Source organism: Ornithodoros turicata, chromosome 6 (genome assembly GCF_037126465.1).
Source record: "Ornithodoros turicata isolate Travis chromosome 6, ASM3712646v1, whole genome shotgun sequence".
NCBI lineage: Eukaryota > Metazoa > Arthropoda > Arachnida > Ixodida > Argasidae > Ornithodoros > Ornithodoros turicata.
The window spans coordinates 16,585,595-16,605,709 of NC_088206.1; the positions used below are offsets into that span (position 1 = coordinate 16,585,595).

Below are 20,115 nucleotides of genomic sequence, written 5' to 3' on the forward strand. Positions count from 1 at the left end.
TCACTAGTACGTGCTGTTGCGCCTCGTCCCCGGCGGCAGAAAGAATAACCCCTGCTACAAAATGACAAATGGTTTATTGAAGGGTCTTATAAATAGGGCCTGACTTTTTAGCGTTGTACCCGATTGCGCCAGACATTTACCCCCCAATTCAAATCAGCAAAAACAGGGTTTAACCTGATATTTGCCCGAAAACTGCTGGACCAGGGCAATCTGAAGTCAACTAACTGGAAACTGTGTTGTAAATGCATAAATAATTAAATATGCTCATACAAAACTGTCAAAACAGAGACCCTACCATCTCTTAGATGCATAGTCTAAATATCAGTACTCAGTTTCTACCCGTGTGTCACGTACATTATGCAGGGTAAACCAAAGATTTACACCTGATTCAATTTTATTCAGTTTGACATATTGGGCTGAATAAGGTTCAGCTCAGACCGGTTACGCATGAATTATCAGAGCAAAATATAATCCGTTATTTACTCTTGAGGTTGCTGAAAAATATAGTAAAGAAAAAAAAACTTACTTATAAAGTGAGCTGGCCCAAGGCCAAGACAGAAACGACAACTGCCAATCAAACGCAGTGCGTTGTGTCCACCTCAAAAATTTGTCGTCCTCTTATGGGGATGTCCATGATGACGATATGATGTCCATGATGAGGATGTGACGACGATAATGCTGTTGAGACTATGCTTGTGGCAAGTGGCACTTGGCATGAGCCAACCAGAAATGATTATTAAACCAGCCATTCGGCACCACTTGACATATACTTGTTATCAAATATTTCAAGTAGGGCTTACTATCATATGCTGTGGTACTGTGCTATGCATGTTACAAAGCCTAATCTTCTTCGATAATTTCAGGATCTGTTACCGGGCCTCAAGCAGCAGCTCCATTTTCTCTTGACACTGCATGCTCTGGAGCTGACAACTCTGGATAAGTCTAGCGCAAAAACACAAAAGCTCCATTCTCAGGGCTTGGCTGTGGCAGCCCGGTTGTTGGAGATGTCCGAGGGTGCAAAGCTTAACTGGCTGCTTGCAGAGCAAAGCACAGGTATGCAGAACTGTACTACTCAGGCTTGCATGGACATTCAAAAGGCGCTGAAAGGGAAGTTTTCAATGCGGCTAGGATAGTTTCTTCAGTCGACCTTACAGAACATAACATTAACATTACATTAACGTATTATTTGTTGGGGCTTTGAGAAGAAGTAGTGAGACTCAAAAATATCTTAAATGGTGTAATAATGCACCTGAAAACAAAAGATAAACATATACTCTGCAATCAGACTGCTATATGTCTGATATGAGTGTGATTATTGTTGTTCTTTTTTTTTTTTGAGTACAAACATTATAAGCATTAATTTCTTTAACAATATTTTCTCCTTCATTTCAGCTTTCCTCTCTTTGCTGCTTCCTCTCCTGTCACCTGTGGAAGAACTACGGAAACTCGCCGTCTCTGCCATACAAAATGCTCTCCGTGCATCCACGAGCACAAAGGCTGGGTTTGCTACGTTGGCCAACGCCCTTTTGAAAAACTCGGCTGAGCTCACCACTGATTGCGAGTACGTAGTAGTCTCTTCAGTGTTTGTTAACTCTGGCAGTGTTACAGTGATTATACGGGAAAATAAATAAAATAGACAATAGATCATAGACAATAGACAATAGACATAGATCAAATAAAAATAGAAAATAAAATAAATAAAAATAAAATAATTGAGTGTCACTTTACCTTATGTTATCTTGCTTTCAAGTCTGTTGCCAGGCGTTGTTGCAAAGTGGCACAAGTCTCTTCGGAAGCCCAGCGGCCTATTAACGCTCCTGGCACATTCAGACACGCCGATCTATGTCCAGGTCGGAATTCTTCGACTGTACAGTGCCGTCTACTCCAAGGTAGGTTCTCATAGCTTGCAGTTCCACATAAAAAAACATTGTGTCACGTTTAAATGGTACACGTTTAAAAATACGCCGTGTGTGCATAGAACCCCTTTTGCAACGAAAGCTTCAGTATTGTTTTTTTGAGTGTTTGTGATTTACTCTAGTTAGATGGAATACAAAGTATTATTTGTAACTCTTTGAATCTCTGCAACTTATCCTCAACACCTTAAATATGTACTTTTGATGTTTTATTAGTGGTTCTTGCCAGTTAGATGGAATACCAAGTACTCTTTACAACTCTTTATATCTCTGTAACTTATCCTCAACACCTTAAATATGTACTTTTGATGTTTTATTGGTGACTTGTACCTTCATGCACTAAATAACTGTACAACCATTTATGGTAATATGCAGCGTGACGAGATGTTAGCTGGATAGTTTCGCCGAGAAGGGGAGCTTTAAGTGTACTTTGAGAATATCACTTCTAAACAACTGACTACCTTGCAGGACATGCTGGACGTAGCAGTCCTTCTGCTGAATCGGCTCTTAGATGAAAATGGAAAAGATCAACTGGATGATTTGGCAGCAGAGGTTGCGCAGCACTGTTTTTTGAAGTTCACGGATGAAGGGTCCGTTCCGAGTCTCTCTGCGGTTGATGGTGCCGCCGAAGTTCTTGAAAGGGCACTTCGGTCCTCCAATCGATGTAGGGGCCATGATTCTGTAGCTGTAATGGCTCTGAAAATGGTGGGTGCTGTAGTTAGGGACCACTAGTGCTTACCTCATTATTGCCCTCACCTTATACTTATACTTTTGCTTCTTTTATTTTCTTTTGTTTTTTACTTGCTGAGATGCTCAGATTATTGCAGTATCCAAGTGTTCAAAATTTCATACTCCTTAGAGAAACCAGAAATTCTTGCTCGTGATTTTTTTTTTAAATTTGATCCTGTGGTGTAATTGCATCTCTAATTCCGTCGCATTTCTTCGTATCGGTTTTGGGAGCAGCATTTTCTTTTTGAAAGCTTTGCTCATAAAACCTATAGTGTCATTTTTACACACTGTCAGTATCCATTCTTCGATATTAACACATAGTACATAAGTGCTAGTATTCCACTATAACAATTACAGTTATGAACCAATCGTTTGCAACCAGTCTCTACGTAGTGCATGTGGTACAGCAGCTAGCAGCAGAAGTTCCGACCAGTTTTATAACAAATATTCTGTTGCCCTAGGTCGACAAACACTTGGTTGGGAGATTACCCAGTGACAGGCGGACGTCTCTCATGGAGACACTTGTAGAGCTTGCACTGACTTCTGTGGAGCCGGAGCACAAAGCTGTGATGCGAGCGCTTCGGAAGGTGAGATATACAACAATATAAGTAACTCTCATATTGATAACGGTCTTGGTAACTACCACTCATGCGCTGGATTCCGCTGTTACAATGAGTGTCAAAAAAAGAAAAAAGAAAAATAAGCGAACACAACCGTGCAGTTTGTTGGCCGAGCAAATAATTTTCAGCTCTGATCTACATTAGGAAATTTTGGAATACTTTGTCCCCACTGACGACTCATTAGTTTCATGGATTCATGGATTCCAAGGTCGATGTAACACAGACTAATCTTTGCATTACTGAGTTTGCTTCCATTTGTTTCGTTGGTGAATATCCTTGAATCGAACAGCCTTTTTTCTGTTATGTACTTGCATTCTAAAATCGTGTTTTTTCCTCATGATTGCTGATTGGGACTCCTGTAGAGGCACACCATCTAATCTACAAAATAATTCATGGAGGGGGTAGTGGGTGAGTGGGTAGTAAGTAACAAAGCATGTACCGATAAAGATAGACATTTTTTGTGGCACTTTGCTGAGCAGCCCAAGTGTGTCAAACCAGTAAGGTGTGTCAAGCCATTTTGGCCCCGATTATTATCATAAAAGTGCTGTAATCATAGCATTTATATGTCATGTTTGGTATTGGATCATCATGCTTAAAGGGGCCGTAAACAGGCCACCAAACATTTCTGAAATAATGATACCCCATGAAAGAACGCAGATCATAATACCCAAATATACATTTCATTCGGCTCGTGCCAGCTCATTGACCCATATAGCTGCTTTCAAAGATGAGTAACCAGCGAGCCTCTCTCCACCATGCATACGTCACATGGCTACGTAGCGTTTTGCCGTCCAATCGGGGGGCTGAGCTGTGCACATGACGTTTCAAATTACCAGCCAATAAACATACTTCGTTATCAGCTGTGAGTCGAAGCGCTCAGTTTGTTTGTGTGAAATGACGTTTTGCGCTCCGTGGTTCCGAAATTCAACGTCATGACATCTTCAACATCTCTGGCTGGCGCAAACGTCAACAGTTGGGCTGCTATCACATGACGCGATTTGAACCCAGGTTCCTCCTAGTCACGACGCGACATGGCCAGCACGCTATCCACTGTACCACGTGAGCTGGTGACGCGATGCCGCGTGGCTCAAACCAAAGTAGGGCAACCCAGTTGTCGGAACCACTCGAAGATGACGAAGATGTTCCATCGCGCACCTACCTAAGATTCCGGAACTGTAGTCCCGGATATTCATTCGCGCTCGTGGTGTGCTGCGTGCTACTGCCCAGAAAATGTAGTGCGCGTATGATACCTAAATTAAACGCATTTCTTTTTCAGTTTGAGGCTGTAACTGTTTAGATTTTGAATAGAAGAGGATTCACATTCATCTAGTCCAATTCCGCATTTGAAATGTGGAACACTCAATCGTAATTGGTGAGGAAAGCGCTACGTCAAAATGACGTAAAGTTAGAGCGCGGGGCGGAGTTAAAATGCGAAAGAGTGCAGTGAATATTTCATCCGTATGCAAGCGCCTTTTGTTTTTGAGCATTAGTAATTGCAAGGAGTTTTCACTGCATAAGTTTCAATAATGTAACACAAAGAAATGTGCACCTTCTGTACCTGTTTATGGCCCCTTTAAGGCCCCTGGTTTTCTGCTGCGGCAAATTCAAAATTCTGCGGCACCGACTTGTAAATTCCGCGATTTACCGCGGCAAGCAGTCAACGGCTGCTCGAAATGGGAAACTTTATTTTCTTAGATAATTTGTGAACAAAAATATTTTGTTGATATAGATTTGTTGGTATAAAATTGAAAGCATTTTTGTGGCTCAGCATTACATACATGGTATCTTGTGTTCTCCTCTGACAAAGGCAAAGGTCTGTCACCTGCAATAATTTTATACCTGCTGAAAGATCTTTCAGCATCTACAGAGTTTATAGGAACTTTATAGGAAGATTATAGGAAGGAGCTTACAATACATGCCCTGTGGAAGTTACAGGACACCCTTTTTGTTTCTCGGCTATAGGCACTGTCTGTGCTGGTCCTGCAGCATGGACAGTTTCGTAAAGCAGGCTTCACCTCGTGCAGGGAAGCTTCAGGCGAAGCCCACTTTCGGGAAGTGTGGTTCGTATTCGGCGAATACGAGGAAAGGTTAGAAGGAATACTCGAAGGAATTCGGCGAATACGAGGAAAGGAATACGAAGTGAGGTTCGTGTCGGAAACCCGAATATTGGATATCCGATTCGCGAATGAAATACTTCGAGTGATAGATATTTGATTCGAATTCTAGAACTCGAATATCCGCACACACCAAACGAAAGATTCCGCAATGAATTCCGGGTTCCGCGATAGTTCGCGGAATCGTGGAATCGCGGAAAACCCGGGGCCTTAATCATGCTGCGTCCCATATCCTCACATAATGTCTGAAGGGATCCTAAGGGCATCGTGAAATAAAATGAAATTGATCGGTTGCTTTTTTGTGGCAGGTGTGTTCCGTGGGCAGCCTAGTAGCAGAACAACTGCAGAAGAGTGAAACAAAAAGCTCAGTGAAAACGGTCAAAGAAGCGAAGAGAATGAGGTACAGTGGTGCAGTGTGGTGAGTGTGAGAGCTTGATTGCCTACACCCTTATCATCATACTCAGGCTGACTGGTACCTCCGAATCTGATCCTCTGGATTCTCCGTACTGGCGCCGTGTCCTAGTCGTCCTGGAAGTTCTCCAGGGGAAAAAGACTGTCGACAGCATCGACCTTCTTGTTGCGCCGCTGTATTCCCTTCTTAAGAGGTCGGAAACTTGTTCTTCTGTGCGGGATGTACCAGAACAGAGACGCACAAACTTTTTGGGTGACTAACGCATTTTTCAACAGGAGCTTTGAACTGGGCAACTTTCCTGGCGTGGAGTACCTGCGTCAGAGCGTCCTTTCTTGCCTGCACGGTCATCAGCTTGCAGCTCCCAGGCATGAGGTGTCACTGCTGGTCAAGTGCTTGAGGTTGGCGCATAGTCCACACACGCAGCAACTGGTCCTGTCCCTTCTCAACCTTTCTGCGGCTCAGTGTCCCGTAAGTTGACCAGCTTAGAATCACTTAAATGGTCTGCAGTTTAGGGTCACTGAGCCACTTGAGTTTTAAGATCTTGTGCCAGTTGAGCTCCTTCACTTGTGTAGCAAGCGATGCTGCATATTTTATTTTTACTGAGTTCACGATTACAAATATTCAAGATTCACGTTGTCATGTTGTCTTTCGAGCTACCTGGACGGGGGCTTCCATGACATCTAGAGTGTGAGGATAGCTTTCGGAGGGGCTGCTGTGTCGTGGAACTATGAATCTAAATTGTATGACTCCCACCTTGATTTTTGCAAAACATGTTTGTTCCATGCGACAAAGCTTCACATAACAGCAGATACGTCTTTTGGAACGAAGGGAATATTGTGTGTATTGACATTGTGTGATTCTTATGGCAATTTTTCCAGGAGGAAGTGCTTCATAATGTGACATCGGTATTCACATTTATGGGGGCCAGTCTGCTTCGTCAGGATGACAATTACAGCTTCCAAGTGGTTGTCCAAACCGTGGAGACTGTAGTCCCAGCTCTTCTACAGGTGAGCGAAAGGCAGGAGCTTTTTACTATGCTTGCGATGGTGCCACTGCAAGATTTTAAACAGCTTCATGGAGCCTGTGCTGTTATTTCGAGGGTGTGTTATGTTTACACGTTATCCACTCTGTTTGGTCATTGTTTACCAGCTTACGAGAACATCTTAAGGTTTCCAGCATTTTTGTATAATTTACGTGTGTTAAAAATGTTAGCAGTGTCTGATGCACTGGAACAGAGTCCACCTGATAGGTTTTAAGTACGTTTTCGGAGAATGCACCGAGGTAACCAAAAGCTGCCGCCTTAAGTGTTAGTACAGGCTCTTTATAATGAAGTTGGTCGGATGACAAAAAACTCTATTGACTATAAAACTATATCGAAAGACTATATCGACGCGTCATGGCTCACTAGGCCTTGCAGCATGGTAGCAGTCACGCGATGCCAGAAATATAATGCTGGCTTATTCATATCCCCAAAGCACTTATCTATAGGCAAGCACCAAACACCTCAGGACAGAAAACAGTCTGTTACGCACTTGCTCTCGTTTCTTCAGCTGTGACTCTATCAGCATTGTTTGCGATGTTGAACCCCACACAATCGCGAACCCCACAAACACGGATATTACCAAACCGATTTCGAAAAAATATCGGCCGTCATCCACATGACTTTGTTGGCTGTGTACTCAACAGGAATGGTATTGATCATCTGAAAGAAGTCCGTCGCATTCCATTACTGTGGTTTGTTCCTTTACTCCCCTGTCTTCTGGCACATGTAGTATCACCCTTATAAGAAATGGTGTTATTAGCAAAGAGTAAACTTAACACTTGCGGGAACAAGAGCTTAACATTTGTATCTTATCTTTGGTTGTGTGGCCATCTACGAGGTCGCGAGGGCGTATCGGTATGTACGTGTGTCTGTGATTCAGTTTAGTAGTTTAATGTGCCGCCTGAGGATGAGAGGGGCGTTGCATACAAGATTTCTTGTCAAGATTGCCCGGCAGTCTATAGCGGGGAGACGGGAAGAAAAACGAAGACTCGGATGAAAGAGCACAAGAAAGATATCGAGAAGTCTGCCCTAAACAGGACTGAACTAAGTGAACACGCGTGCAAGGTAGGACACGTGGTAGACCTTGATAATCCATCCATTCTTGCACGGGAAACCAAATGGGGTGTACGGAAGCATCTCGAATCCTGGTACATAAAGAAAACAAAAGATACTATCAGCAAGCACCCTGGCCCTCTCCCCAGACTGTTACACCCCACTAGTACATAAATCAGCAGTAGCGGATAGGACGGTTCACTTCTGATGATGGGACCCGTATGGGACCCGAAACGTCAAGTCATATGTTGTTTACTGTGTTGCTTGCCGGAGCGCTGAATTTATTAAACAGTATAGTAAGCCAGCGTTTTACCCTCTACTCATCTATGTGTTGCGTTCACTACTGTTTAGATAAGCCTAAACTCCTAGGTAGATTCCTAAATGACCAACATTTTTTAGAATAACGAAGACAAAAAAAAAGAAGCTGAAGCTTTCCTGCTGTCCACTGCTAGTAGGGTGACACAGCCACAAACGGTTGTGAAAAGTTTCTAGTGACAACGTGTCCCTTAAGTGAAACATGCCTGTGTGTATACCGGAGATTGAGCTATCTATGGCTTACTGGCATATATTTCCTTCCCGTAGGCTTGCCGCAAGGAGCCCAGTGAGGGGCAAGCTTCCGACGATGCTGTGTCACAAGTGACACGCGTCTTTGTGGACGCATATGAGGACATACCGGAGCACCGTCGTTTACCCATCTTCGTTAAACTAGTCTCGACACTGGGACCGACAGAGTTCCTCTGGATTTTACTGGCACAGATGGTGGAACACAGCACCTGTAAATTGCTTCCTGATGTCGATGACCAAGTATGAAACTGTTTTCAATGAGAGGCTCTCTCTCTCTTTTTTTGGTTCCTTGCCACCTTTGCATCCTCCACTATACAGTTTAATCTGAGACGCATTGGACTTTTTTTTTTTCTGTCCTCGCAGTTGTCTTCTGCGCCGTCTGCAATTTTGGACTTTGGACTGTCACTGTGTTCTAGTTTCCAAGTATCGGTGCAGATGTCAACTTGTATCAGGCTACTGGAATTTATAGCTTCTTTGCCGTCCGTCAAAGGTGGGTGTGCAGCACTGCTTCCTTCATTTCTACAACTACATTTTTATGTGACTTATGTCTTGCCTTAGCTCATCATACCTGGACATCATTAGCCTTACTCATGTTTTTTTTTTTTTCTCCTCAGAAAAGTGCAAGGTATCACCCAAGCACCTGCAAATCTTCAATATAGAACAACGATCCGAGAAACAGTTGCAGTGGTTCCGACTCACAGCTACATCACTGGTGTCAAATTTGCTTTGCTCCGCAAACTTTTTGGGCCAGGTGGGAAGACCTTTTCTGTTTTCGGTGATTTTACACGAAAAGTACACAACGTGTGCCTGAAGGAGCATACAATTCAATACAATTCAATACGGGCATTTTAAATATAGCTAGTACTGCCGTGCCCTTCTGTGTGCTGCGTAACGTGGATGGGACCAGTATAAACAAACTGCGCTGTATCAACATAATCATAGTTTGTTCCCCGTGGTTAGGTGGCTGAACTTCAGCATGCTGGTGATGGAAGTGTTGAAACATTGTATCAAGAGTGTCTGTCCACTAGCCTGCAGTATCTGCAGCAAGTCACGAGGTGGACACACCTCCATGCACCGGCATCGTGTGCCAAGACTTGGAAAGTGGTTCTCACGAAGCTACACGAGATTGTCAATAAGGTGAGTGGAAGACGTCCTTTAGTTAGTTACCTCTGGCTGTTGCTCTCATGTGTGCATATAGGGCCCCTTTTGTTAGGGTAAAACCCGTTTTTGCCCCCCCGATTTGCATCATCATCGCTTGGGGAAAACCCGGAAAAAAAACCGAAAATGAACTTGCAAAGTGCCAATACGGGCTAAGCATTGGACACTCAGCACAGCTGATCTCAGTTCATATAAAATGCGAGAAACCCGAAAATCTGTTTTCCCACCCAATTTCACCCGATTTTACCCTGTTTTATGACCCCTGAAATAAAACTGGATTTTTAGCCCCAGATTTTCAAAACACATAAAACCCGAAAACACACGGCCCTATGTATATAGTATAATGTTTCTTCATTGTTCAGTCAAATCATGTTGTATGAGATGTTCCCTACTTTTCCAGGTTTCCTCTTTTTGTTGGCTCTTATAAGCGCAGTGTGCAAAGGGCTCCAAACGCTGACATGTTTTTGACGCGCTCATATGCTTTTGATGTGGCATTTCAAAATCAAGGGGAAGATGGTGCTCGTAGCCATTTTGTTGCAAAAACTTTATAAGTATGTGCAACATTGAAGCACCCTACCTGTGCACGCTTCAGTCACAGAGAAAGAAGGCTAGGAGGTGAAACTTCACTCTCTCCCACGACCAGATAATGTATCAGGAGCGGCGCTTTGGCCCGCAGCGCCATCTGTTGCACGAGAACACAAATCTTACGAAGCTTGCGGTCACGTGATGCTCGTCTTGCTCAACGGCGTTGGCTCGGCGGTTTGCTTTTGGTTTCAGTGTCAGTTTGCTTTCCTTGTGACACCATACCTGATCTTGTGGGTCATAATTTTGCCACGGCATAGAGTGAAAAGAAAATAGTACATCTCCTACATGCCTGTGGTCTGAAGTGCTTGTGAGGTGCACATGTGAGGTGCAAAGTGTACATGTAAAGCACGCTTCTCGAGCTTCGTAAGGTGAATTAAGGGGGTTCTGTGTTAAGCGAAAGTTTGATTTCATGCAAAACAGCTGCAAGAAAACAAGTTAAAGGTGAAAAAAAAAAAGGAAAAAAAAAGTTCAGAGATGGATATGGCAGACAGAATGTCTTCATAACCTCCATTGGAACTCACAGGGTTGCATTCAGAGATATGTGCAGCCATACGTTTTTACCTCCAACATGCAAATAAAAAATAATGTGGTCCCTGCTCACACTGACAGAATTAGTTTTTGCATTTTTCAAATTTTCCCAGGATATACCAAATACTAGTGGCAATTTGGGGTAGTTGGTACATTATCACAAGGAGTTCACAGTGATAAACAATCTATATTATATCTTTCTATCTAAGAATCTCTGCACTCCTTGTGATATACCAAGTAGTACGTACGTATGGGGATGGGTAGCTCATTTAGAAGCAGCTGTTGTTTGTTGTAAGCATTAGATGTGACTCACCCGTTGTTTTGTTGTAAGCCTTAGATATGACTCACCTGTTGTTTTGTTGTGAGCATTAGATGTGACTCACCTGTTCTTTTCCGTATCAGGTCAACGGACTTTTGCCAAGCGCTCAGTTCATCTCTGTTGTCAAATCTCTGATGAAGCATGAGTTGCCATCACTTAGAAGGAATGCTATGGATATGCTCAATGCCAAGCTCTTAACAAAGGACTATTTCTCCAGCGATGACGTGAGTTGGCTCACTGTTTCTTGCAACAATAACTGGTTTCGCTTGATTTCATATTTGTGGAGACAAGGCAGTGCTGTGACCGTACCACACCTTGAGGACTTGTACAGTCTCCGACCGATTTTTCAGACCCTGATTTTTCGAACATGCTTGATTAATCGGACTCGTTCGCAAAACGGCAGCGAGTCTCATACAGTTTATGTATAAGAATGTCCAAAATTTCAGTCGCCGTGCAACCCTGTCGCTCAATATTTCTGACTCTGTTTGCCCAACCAGCGAATTTCTCTCTTGGGGTGACGGAAAATATTGGTATCATCCGAAATTCGTATTGAGGTATTTTGTACTAAAATATTGAGGGAAAAAAAAAAGCAATAGTTGTTCATTTTCCATTCCTCTGAGTAGAAGAGGTCTGTTGTAACGCTTTTGAGTCTTCGTTTTTGCCCAGCGTCTTGATTCAAAAGGCCCAGCACGTGCTGTCGGCCCGCAAGCGTAAAGCGAGCTTAACCTAAAGGACGCGTGCATTAGGTGAAGCCGACTTGCGGACTTGATGACGGTGGTGCCTCTGTCAGTGTACAGTGACGAAATGTCGCTACGGGAAATAGAAGCTGATGTTATCAGGCAGAGCGGGAAGCGCGTTAGGAAAGCATCGACAAAGTTTTCCAGTCTACTAGTGCTTAGTTAGTAAAGTTTATTTTGAAGCGAAATTCGTTTTTTGGGACTGCTCGATTATTCGGACTTTTGCGCGATCCCCGCCGAGTCCGAAAAATCGGACGGCGACTGTATAACTCTCACGTTGCTTTTTCCAGAATGAATCTCTGCTGAGTGTTGTCCGGTCTTTGACCCACACTTCCCTGGGCAAGCTGAAGTTCTCGGACGAAGTGACAACAACGCTGAGCGAAGAAGTCGTCGTCCTGAACAGACAGACAGCTTTGCTTTCTCTGAAGTTGCTGATACGAAATCTGGGGTCAGAGTATCCGACCAACTTTGCTAAGGTACTTCTGTCTGTTCCAAAAAATGTCTTGGGCTGCGTAAACAAGATAAATTGGTGTCAAAGGGGTTGTGAAACCACTCCCAAGCTCATGAAGAAACAATGTTGTAACTACCTATTTGTTGTAACTACTAATGTTGTAACTACTGAACATGCACATCAAAACGCTGTATTTCTGCGATCCCACGTTATGAAGCTATTGCACTCCGAAGGTCGCACGGTGGGTGAGCTTCTCTGTCGCTCCCAACCCTTCAGCCCCTTGTCTGTTTTTGGAGTAACATTTTATCATGGGGAAAGCAAGAGCATGCTTTTCTGTTTCCATGACGACGCATGCAGTTGTAAAGAGGGAGCTGGCCATCGGAGAACGACCTTCGTTACGGTGACCTTCGGGTACTTCAGGCAAGTGTGCGTAACAGATAAAACATCACTTCCTGTTTGTCTGCCGACACCTCTCAGTGCTGTATGGCACCACTATCGACGGTGGCTTGAAAAAAAAATCACTAATTTTAAAAATCCCAAAAGTAAAAAAACTTTTCAAGTGAGGAATGTGGGACTTTGCATGTCGAATCCATGGATCACAATGTATGAAACGGAACCATACTTCATGTACGGAACGGTTGCATGTGGTTTCTCAACCCCCTTTAAATGAATATAAATGCTGTTGAATACTGCCATGTTCACTAAAGAGGAAACTATTTACGTATAACTATTGAAGGTTCTGTGAGGGACAAAAAACATGGGTTCAGTGTTTACACAAATGCAGCCAACACACACACACTACAATTATACAGTCGACTTCCGTTAATACGACTCCCGATAATTCGATTTTTCGCTTCATTCGATCGAGTTCGAAGGTCCCGGCAAAACCCCATATATTTGTGTATATGTTATATATCGCGCCACGATCTCCCGTGCGAGGAGGAAAAGTTTTATCCTCCAGCTCTCTTCCTTGTTCCCGTCTTTCGCTGCTGCTTTCGTTCTTGTGGAAGGAGCCACCATCTTCGTGCATGTTCAGCTGGCCATGGCAACACGTGGGAAATATCAGGCGCTGTCGATCGGCACTAAGGTGGCTGGGCTCGAAGAAGTCGCGAAAGGCCACCTCAGCCGAAAGGAGATTGCCCGAAAAATATGGTGCGACGAAGAGCACGCTGGCCACTTTCATCGGAAACAAGCAGAAAATCTTGGAATCACGGGACAAGGGGAACTTCGACCGCCATCGAAAACGAATGCGGACATCGGCGTATCCTGACGTGGAGGAAGCAGTGCTACAATGGATCCGCGATATGAGAAGCCGGAACTTGGCTCTCGGTGGACCACTTGCGCGTGAAAAGGTCAAGGTATTTGCTGCGAGGCTTAATGTCCCTGACTTTGTTTGTTCAGACGACTGGCTGACAAGATTCAAAAGTCTCCACAGTCTCATCTTCAAGGGTGTTTGCGGTGAGCGTGCAGACGTCGACCCAGAAGTGTGCACGCGTTGGGCAAATGATCGCCTGCGCGATATTTTGAACACGTACAAGCCCGAAGATATTTTCAACGCAGATGAGACTGCTCTTTACTACAGGATGCTTCCCGAGAAGACATTGGCATTCAAGGGTGACGCCTGTGCAGGGGGAAAGCGGAGCAAAGAGCGCATCACGCTGATGGTAGCCGCCAACATGTCAGGCACTGAGAAGTGTCGCCTTCTAGTTCTGGGGAAGGCATCCAAGCCTCGGTGCTTCAAGGGCATCAAGACATTCCCAGTGGACTACAGTGCAAATTCAAAAGCTTGGATGACAGCGCAATTGTTCCGAGAATGGATAATGAAGCTCGACCGGAAGTTTGCTTCGAAGAACCACCGTGTTGTCATTGTTGTGGACAACTGCAGTGCACATTGTGCTGTGCAAGGACTGAGCGCAGTGCGCCTTGTTTTTTTTTCGTCCCAACGTGACGTCGACGATGCAGCCTATGGACCAGGACGTCATAAAAAACCTCAAAGTTCTGTACCGCAAAATGGTGTTGCAGCGAATTATCATCTGCGCCGAAAGCGGCAAGGACTACGATATCAACTTGCTGAGTGCAATGCACATGGTTGCCCGTGCGTGGGACATGGTACAGCCGGAGACGATATCGAATTGCTTCCGCGAGTGTGGTTTTGTCATCCAAGCCCATGTTGATTCACCTGCACCGGAGTGCGCGGAGGTTGCTTTCGAGCTGAGCCCGGAAGAAGAAGAGTCCGATGTCTAACGTGCCCTCTGCGATATTCCGTTTGACGAATTTGTTGAAGTGGACAGTAGCGTTGAGGTGTGTGGCCCGCTCACGGACAATGACATTGTGAGCAATGTAAACAATGTGCCCAGCTGTGTGGGTGGTGAAAGCGAAGACGATTTGGCTGACAGTGCTGCTGAGTGTCAGCGACCAAGTGCGGCCGACGTTGAGGCCGGACTCAACGCTCTGGAACTTTGTTCGTCATACGAGGACAATGCAGACAGGGAGTTTTCCAACATAAATGCGCTGCGTAGTATGGTTTGCGACGCGCGCTTCAAGCGCAGGCGTCAGCAAACGCTCGCGGATTACTTTTGCAAATAAAGTAGCATTGAACTTGTTCCTTTTCTTCCCGCCTCTTCTTTAATTCAATCTTCGGATAATTTGATCAAATTTCGCGTTCCCGTCAGGATCGAATTAACGGAAGTCGACTGTAACTGTTGATGCGTTTTATCAGTTTATATTTTGTAAACCACCCTGCTGCAATATTCTTTGTGTACCTTTGTTGGTTTACACTTTCTCTGTTTTGCACTTACACCCGTGGCTTTCTGTTGTGCAACAAATCCTTGTAAATTTCAACTCCTGAGTGATTTTTTCAGGTTTTTGGTGCTGTGAGTTCATCATTTAAAAGAAAAAAATCTATTCGAATTCAACTAGAATCAAAATTTCACTATTCGCACAGTGTATAGTAATTTTTTATCACTCGTATATTGGAAACATTCTCATTTGTTTCACGTAGGTGTATGACATGCTTGTCAAACTAATGACTGCGGAAGACATTCATCCAACCCTGCTCAGCAGCTCGTTGCTGTGCCTCGCCGAGGTGTGCCACGCCATGCCAGTTCAGACGATACCACACTTATCTCGTCTCATGCCGCCATTCTTGAATATCCTTCAGGATAAGGACAGGTACAGAAGTTTACATAATTACCTGTGCAGTGTCATCTACGCCACGTTAGTGAGATTGTATTTCTTTTTTTTTTCTCGCAACCTCGTAATGCCTTCTAAAACTCGTTCAAGGCCTGAGACGGTGACTTTGGGACTGGTCACCACACTTCACCGCGTCGTAGAATGTTTATCCCCATTCCTGAGCTTGTACCTGGCTGTAATAATCAGAGAGGTGTGTTTCTTAATAATCACACGTTGAATACTGATATGAAAGTAACATTGATGCGACGCTACGAGTGTGTTTTTTTTTTTTTAGGTGTGCTTACTGTGTGCTGCACACTGTGTGGAAACCAGCTCCCAACCAACAACAGTCCATCAGAGACTGTCGACGGTGTGCAAGCAGATTGGACAGTTGGTGGAAGTGCGCGTTCTCATTCCCACGGTTGAGGACGCCTTCAAGAGTCTCCCGAGTGCGGTGAGCCCACGTAGATGCTTCTAACGTGGTCCTCGTGCTTATTCGAGATTGCACATAATTCACTAAGCTCCCGTCAACATATTGCTTTTATCAGGCTTGCGTGCAACACCTCATGGTGATCCTGAGCAGCATGACAGCATCTGCCAAGGACTCGGAACTGCAGGGTCATTTCCAGCAGCTCCAGAACTTGGTTCTGCTTCTCCTGGATTACAGGCAGCAACATAAGGATGTATGTTGCATTGTTATGGCTCTTTTTAACTTTCTGTGACTGACATTTTTACCCTGCTGTTTGTGCCACGCATAATTTTTCTGTGGTGTAATTAATAATTTAGTGTGGTATAATGATGTTATCATTTGCAGCTTCCCTCAGAAGTGCTCTGTGTGGCAGAAACACATGTTGTGAACACTGTGACGGCACTCTGTTTCAAGCTGTCGGAGGAGACCTTCCGGCCGTTCTTCTGCAAGGCAAGCTAAGCCTTTGTTGCATTCACAATTTCCACAGCTGTGCTGGATAGAATTGATGAAGCCAGGACTAGTAATCGTCAGCTGAATGCAGATGGTCTCCCGCATTTCTTGCAGATTTTCAGCTGGGCTACAATTTCTGAGGACAAGAGTGAACGAGACAGGGTGTTCACATTCTACCATCTTACTGAAAAGTATGTTGTACAACTTGAAAATGCTCAGTTTTATGATGGGTCGCAATGTTTTGAAAAATTTGGTAAATCCAACAAAGACAGTTGCCAGAAGATTAAATAGCATTTTAAGTATTCTGTTCACCTCTGTGTTGGGAGCACAACAGACCCTTACATGCTGTGCCGTTCAAAACAAGACTACTTTGACTACTTTGTCTTTACTAATCTGACCTCGTCAACAAATCAAATTTAAATAAATCTTGCATGTTTTCACTGAACACACTAGTACCTTTGGTTAAGTGGAGAAAAGCGACTTGATCGAACAAAAGCCTACTTGAGACTCCGTGACATACTTTTATTGAACCAGTAAATATAAAAAAGATCCATGTCTTACATGTATTGGATATGTTGTAAAATTCTGCTTTCTGTGAAAGCATGCTTCTCCTTGTGCACATACGCTTCAGGTGAAGTCATCTTGCAGCGTTCCCAGATGACTGCACATGGGATGCACACAGAGCATTCTGGCACTGTAGATTGTGTACTGAATATATTCAAAAAGTTTAGATTGTCACTGCCTCGAGTCAAAAACATTGACACTTACTCAATTTGTGTTTAAATTCGTATTACGCTGACCCAGCAAAAAAGTTAGCCTCGGTCCACAGCTGTTTTAGTCATGTGACTGTTTACTGCTTTGGTTATTCATGTAGCTAGAGTGCACAGCAGTGTGCAATCATAATTATTTTCTGCCTCCCCCCCTCCCCCTCCCCCCTTTTAGACTTTCGGAAACACTGAAAGGTCTGTTTGTGCTCTTTGCCGGCCAGTTCATTAAGCATTCGGCAACTGTTCTGGATATGAACCACGACAGAAAGAGAGGTAATTTTACAGCATTCCTTCTGCAGTATGGTTGTTATTCATAACTGATATTGTTTCTTAAATAGAGAGCCCCTATTTCGATGACGATGCAATGTGCTGCCAGTTATTAAGGCACGTCTTGAATACGTTGGCAAGCTGCTTCCAGCACAAAGGGAAAACGTTCCTCGTCAGAGAAAGGACAACGATACTGATCGAGCCACTGACAGACCAGGTCCGTGTGTCGGGCTGTTTTAAATCTTACGATGCTGACGATATCACTAAAGTGCTGTCTCTCTCCATTTTAGATTGACAACATGCTCGGCGACAGAGAAGAGGCTGTTCACTCTCGGATCACAGACTGCGTCGTTCCATGTCTCGCATATTTTGCCGTTGGATGCGACGATGCTGCACGGAAAGAATATCACCAGAAATTGCTGGTCAAAATGCGCAGTTCTTCAGCAAAAGTGAGTATGGGCATCGATTGTGAAGTGCTAAAGCTGATGAATTGCCCTTGGTTCCTTAACATGCCAAGACATTTCTCTGCTCTTCTAGGTGAGGTATGCCGCCTTGCAGGTGTTTCGAGAGACTGTGCGGAAACTCGGTGATGACTACCTTGTTTTGCTCCCTGAAGCTGTGCCCTTCCTAGCCGAACTGATGGAGGGTAAGATTCGTATAAAAGAAAATGAGGGGGGCATTTTCAACTCACTTCCTGCATCACTGTCAGAAAGTGTTACAAAATAGAGTACGTTTTAAATTAGTTTTGACATTAAATTTGGCGATTGGTGTTGTGAATTTGCGTAATGGGCAGGGCTGGGTATGGAACAGGTAAAATAGCGTTGACGCAGGCATGCTGGTGGATAAGCTCTGTGACAGCTAAAGCTTGGGCCCAAACGAGAACATTGACATCATAGAGCTGGGTCCGACTTCTTTGGTGGTGGCAGGGCACTTGTGCTCGGTTGCAGGTCTAGCACTTGAGCGTCGGACATGTTTTTGGCCTTGCAAATTTGCTCTTCGTCCAAGGCTATGCCAAAGCAAGAACCACATGTGGCCTTGTAGGATCCCCAGGCTGGCAAAATCACTCATGATGATCATCACAAACATCATTCACCATCACGTCATGGAGAATGATGTGACAGTGATGGGCAGCAATGTTGATGTTCTTGATGGCCTACGCTGAAGGTGAAGTCGAATATTAGGTTTTTAGAGTTTAAAGTCGAATGATCGCTGAACTTTAGCTTCAAAACTCATCATTCAACTTCACCTGAGAAAAATCATTTGGAGGTATAATCAATAAAGACGAGTAAGCCCCCTATGGCACACGCATCCTTGATCCTTGTGTTGATAAACGCATCCTTTGCGAAAAAGGGCGTACGACAGGAAGCGATCCGATACAACTGCCTGAATCACAACGTGATGTAAAATCCATGATGTCTACGGGACCATCAGAGCTCGGTGAACCAATATCAACATAATAACCCTTTGTTGGGCATCAACTTTATAACCCACAATTTGCCTTCAACTTCAGGACCCATCATTCAGCTTCACCACCCATCACTGAACTGCAGGTTGTAATCAATTGATAAATATTGCATACTGTGAAAAGCACATGCCAACAATGGCATGAATTGGCTATTTATAGACTGATTTTTCAAATAGTGGCCCCTGTGCAGTGACGACTTATGATATCGATGTCCAGTATTGGGTTGCGAAGTTGAAGGGTTGTGATAGTGATGTTGAATGATCAGTTTTGATGTTGATGTGATGGGCTGCGAGTAGGGCATTATGTGTTGTTGAACGAGTTTCTAGAAAAGTGCCGACGGCAGCCTAAGCGAGCTTGCCTGCAGTCTCTTTCTGAGTTGTATGCGTGTGCCTCATTGCTGTGCTGCTGTGAAAATACAGACACAGCTTCATAGCTTTGTGATAAGGCGTCCAATTTCAAAAGTGAAGGACAATAGTCCAAGCCCCGCTTGCAGCATGTAGCAGAAACATTTTTCAGGTTTCATTTTTGTTTCATTGTTCTGTGTTTCATTTTTCACAAATCGAGATCATGTAAGGGTTTATGCTCATATCTCGCTGGTTCACTCAAGTTAGTTTCACTCTACACGAAAAGGAGATCTGATGGAAAAAAAATGTGGGACATAAGAAAGGGGACGAAACTGAAAAGTTAATCATCTCCTTCGTTTCGTTGTTTTGCAGACGACAGCACCGAAGTTGAACAGCTCTGCCAAGAAGTGATACTGGAAGTTGAACAGATCCTTGGGGAGCCACTCATGAAATATTTCTAAACACTCGTATCACGATCATTTCACTCCAGTGACTATAACACGAAATGCTTTGCTACATCATCAGCAAATAAGGACTCGCTCCGACTAGAAGACGTTTTTTGCATTAAAGGGGCACTAAAGTGCAAAAATTTCTCCTCGCCTTGCAGAACGAAAGATGCACTTACCTTAACACCAACATAAAAGGAACAAGAGTCATCCATTGTGTCGTTCATGATCTATGGGTGAAACAACCCTGCAATTTACAGTTTTACAATTTTCTGTATCCTTCTCAAGAAGGCCAACAATGGGGATACTTTTGCTCATAAATCACGAACGATGCAACAGACGAATCCTGTTCCCTTTATATTGGTGTCTAGGTAACGGCATCCTTTCAATCCGCAGCACTTTAGTGCCCCTTTAAAGTTATTTTAACAAAGCATATGTTTGAGCTTTGCACACTTCTGAGGGAGAGGTTTTAATATTGAGTTTGTACAGCGCTGGCATTGCATATTCTCAT

The 20,115-nt window shown here is 44.0% G+C and overlaps 1 protein-coding gene across 1 annotated transcript in view; it reads left to right on the plus strand.

Annotated features, from left to right (window-relative positions):
- The window catches only part of LOC135399280 (HEAT repeat-containing protein 1-like), a 29,532-nt gene extending 9,718 nt beyond the window's left edge, over window positions 1-19,814 (plus strand). Inside the window, exons 17-42 of the mRNA XM_064631117.1 lie at window positions 864-1,053; window positions 1,393-1,561; window positions 1,751-1,889; window positions 2,382-2,618; window positions 3,104-3,229; window positions 5,685-5,776; window positions 5,841-5,981; window positions 6,064-6,256; window positions 6,667-6,795; window positions 8,466-8,687; window positions 8,811-8,937; window positions 9,062-9,198; window positions 9,408-9,584; window positions 11,121-11,261; window positions 12,065-12,250; window positions 15,227-15,396; window positions 15,508-15,607; window positions 15,692-15,850; window positions 15,945-16,079; window positions 16,211-16,315; window positions 16,430-16,506; window positions 17,258-17,355; window positions 17,421-17,566; window positions 17,640-17,798; window positions 17,887-17,995; window positions 19,531-19,814. Of these exons, the coding sequence (XP_064487187.1) occupies window positions 864-1,053; window positions 1,393-1,561; window positions 1,751-1,889; window positions 2,382-2,618; window positions 3,104-3,229; window positions 5,685-5,776; window positions 5,841-5,981; window positions 6,064-6,256; window positions 6,667-6,795; window positions 8,466-8,687; window positions 8,811-8,937; window positions 9,062-9,198; window positions 9,408-9,584; window positions 11,121-11,261; window positions 12,065-12,250; window positions 15,227-15,396; window positions 15,508-15,607; window positions 15,692-15,850; window positions 15,945-16,079; window positions 16,211-16,315; window positions 16,430-16,506; window positions 17,258-17,355; window positions 17,421-17,566; window positions 17,640-17,798; window positions 17,887-17,995; window positions 19,531-19,619 (3,753 nt within the window). The 3' untranslated portion in view covers window positions 19,620-19,814. The remainder of the gene's footprint in view (window positions 1-863; window positions 1,054-1,392; window positions 1,562-1,750; window positions 1,890-2,381; window positions 2,619-3,103; window positions 3,230-5,684; window positions 5,777-5,840; window positions 5,982-6,063; window positions 6,257-6,666; window positions 6,796-8,465; window positions 8,688-8,810; window positions 8,938-9,061; window positions 9,199-9,407; window positions 9,585-11,120; window positions 11,262-12,064; window positions 12,251-15,226; window positions 15,397-15,507; window positions 15,608-15,691; window positions 15,851-15,944; window positions 16,080-16,210; window positions 16,316-16,429; window positions 16,507-17,257; window positions 17,356-17,420; window positions 17,567-17,639; window positions 17,799-17,886; window positions 17,996-19,530) is intronic.
- Window positions 19,815-20,115: the final 301 nt, after the last annotated feature.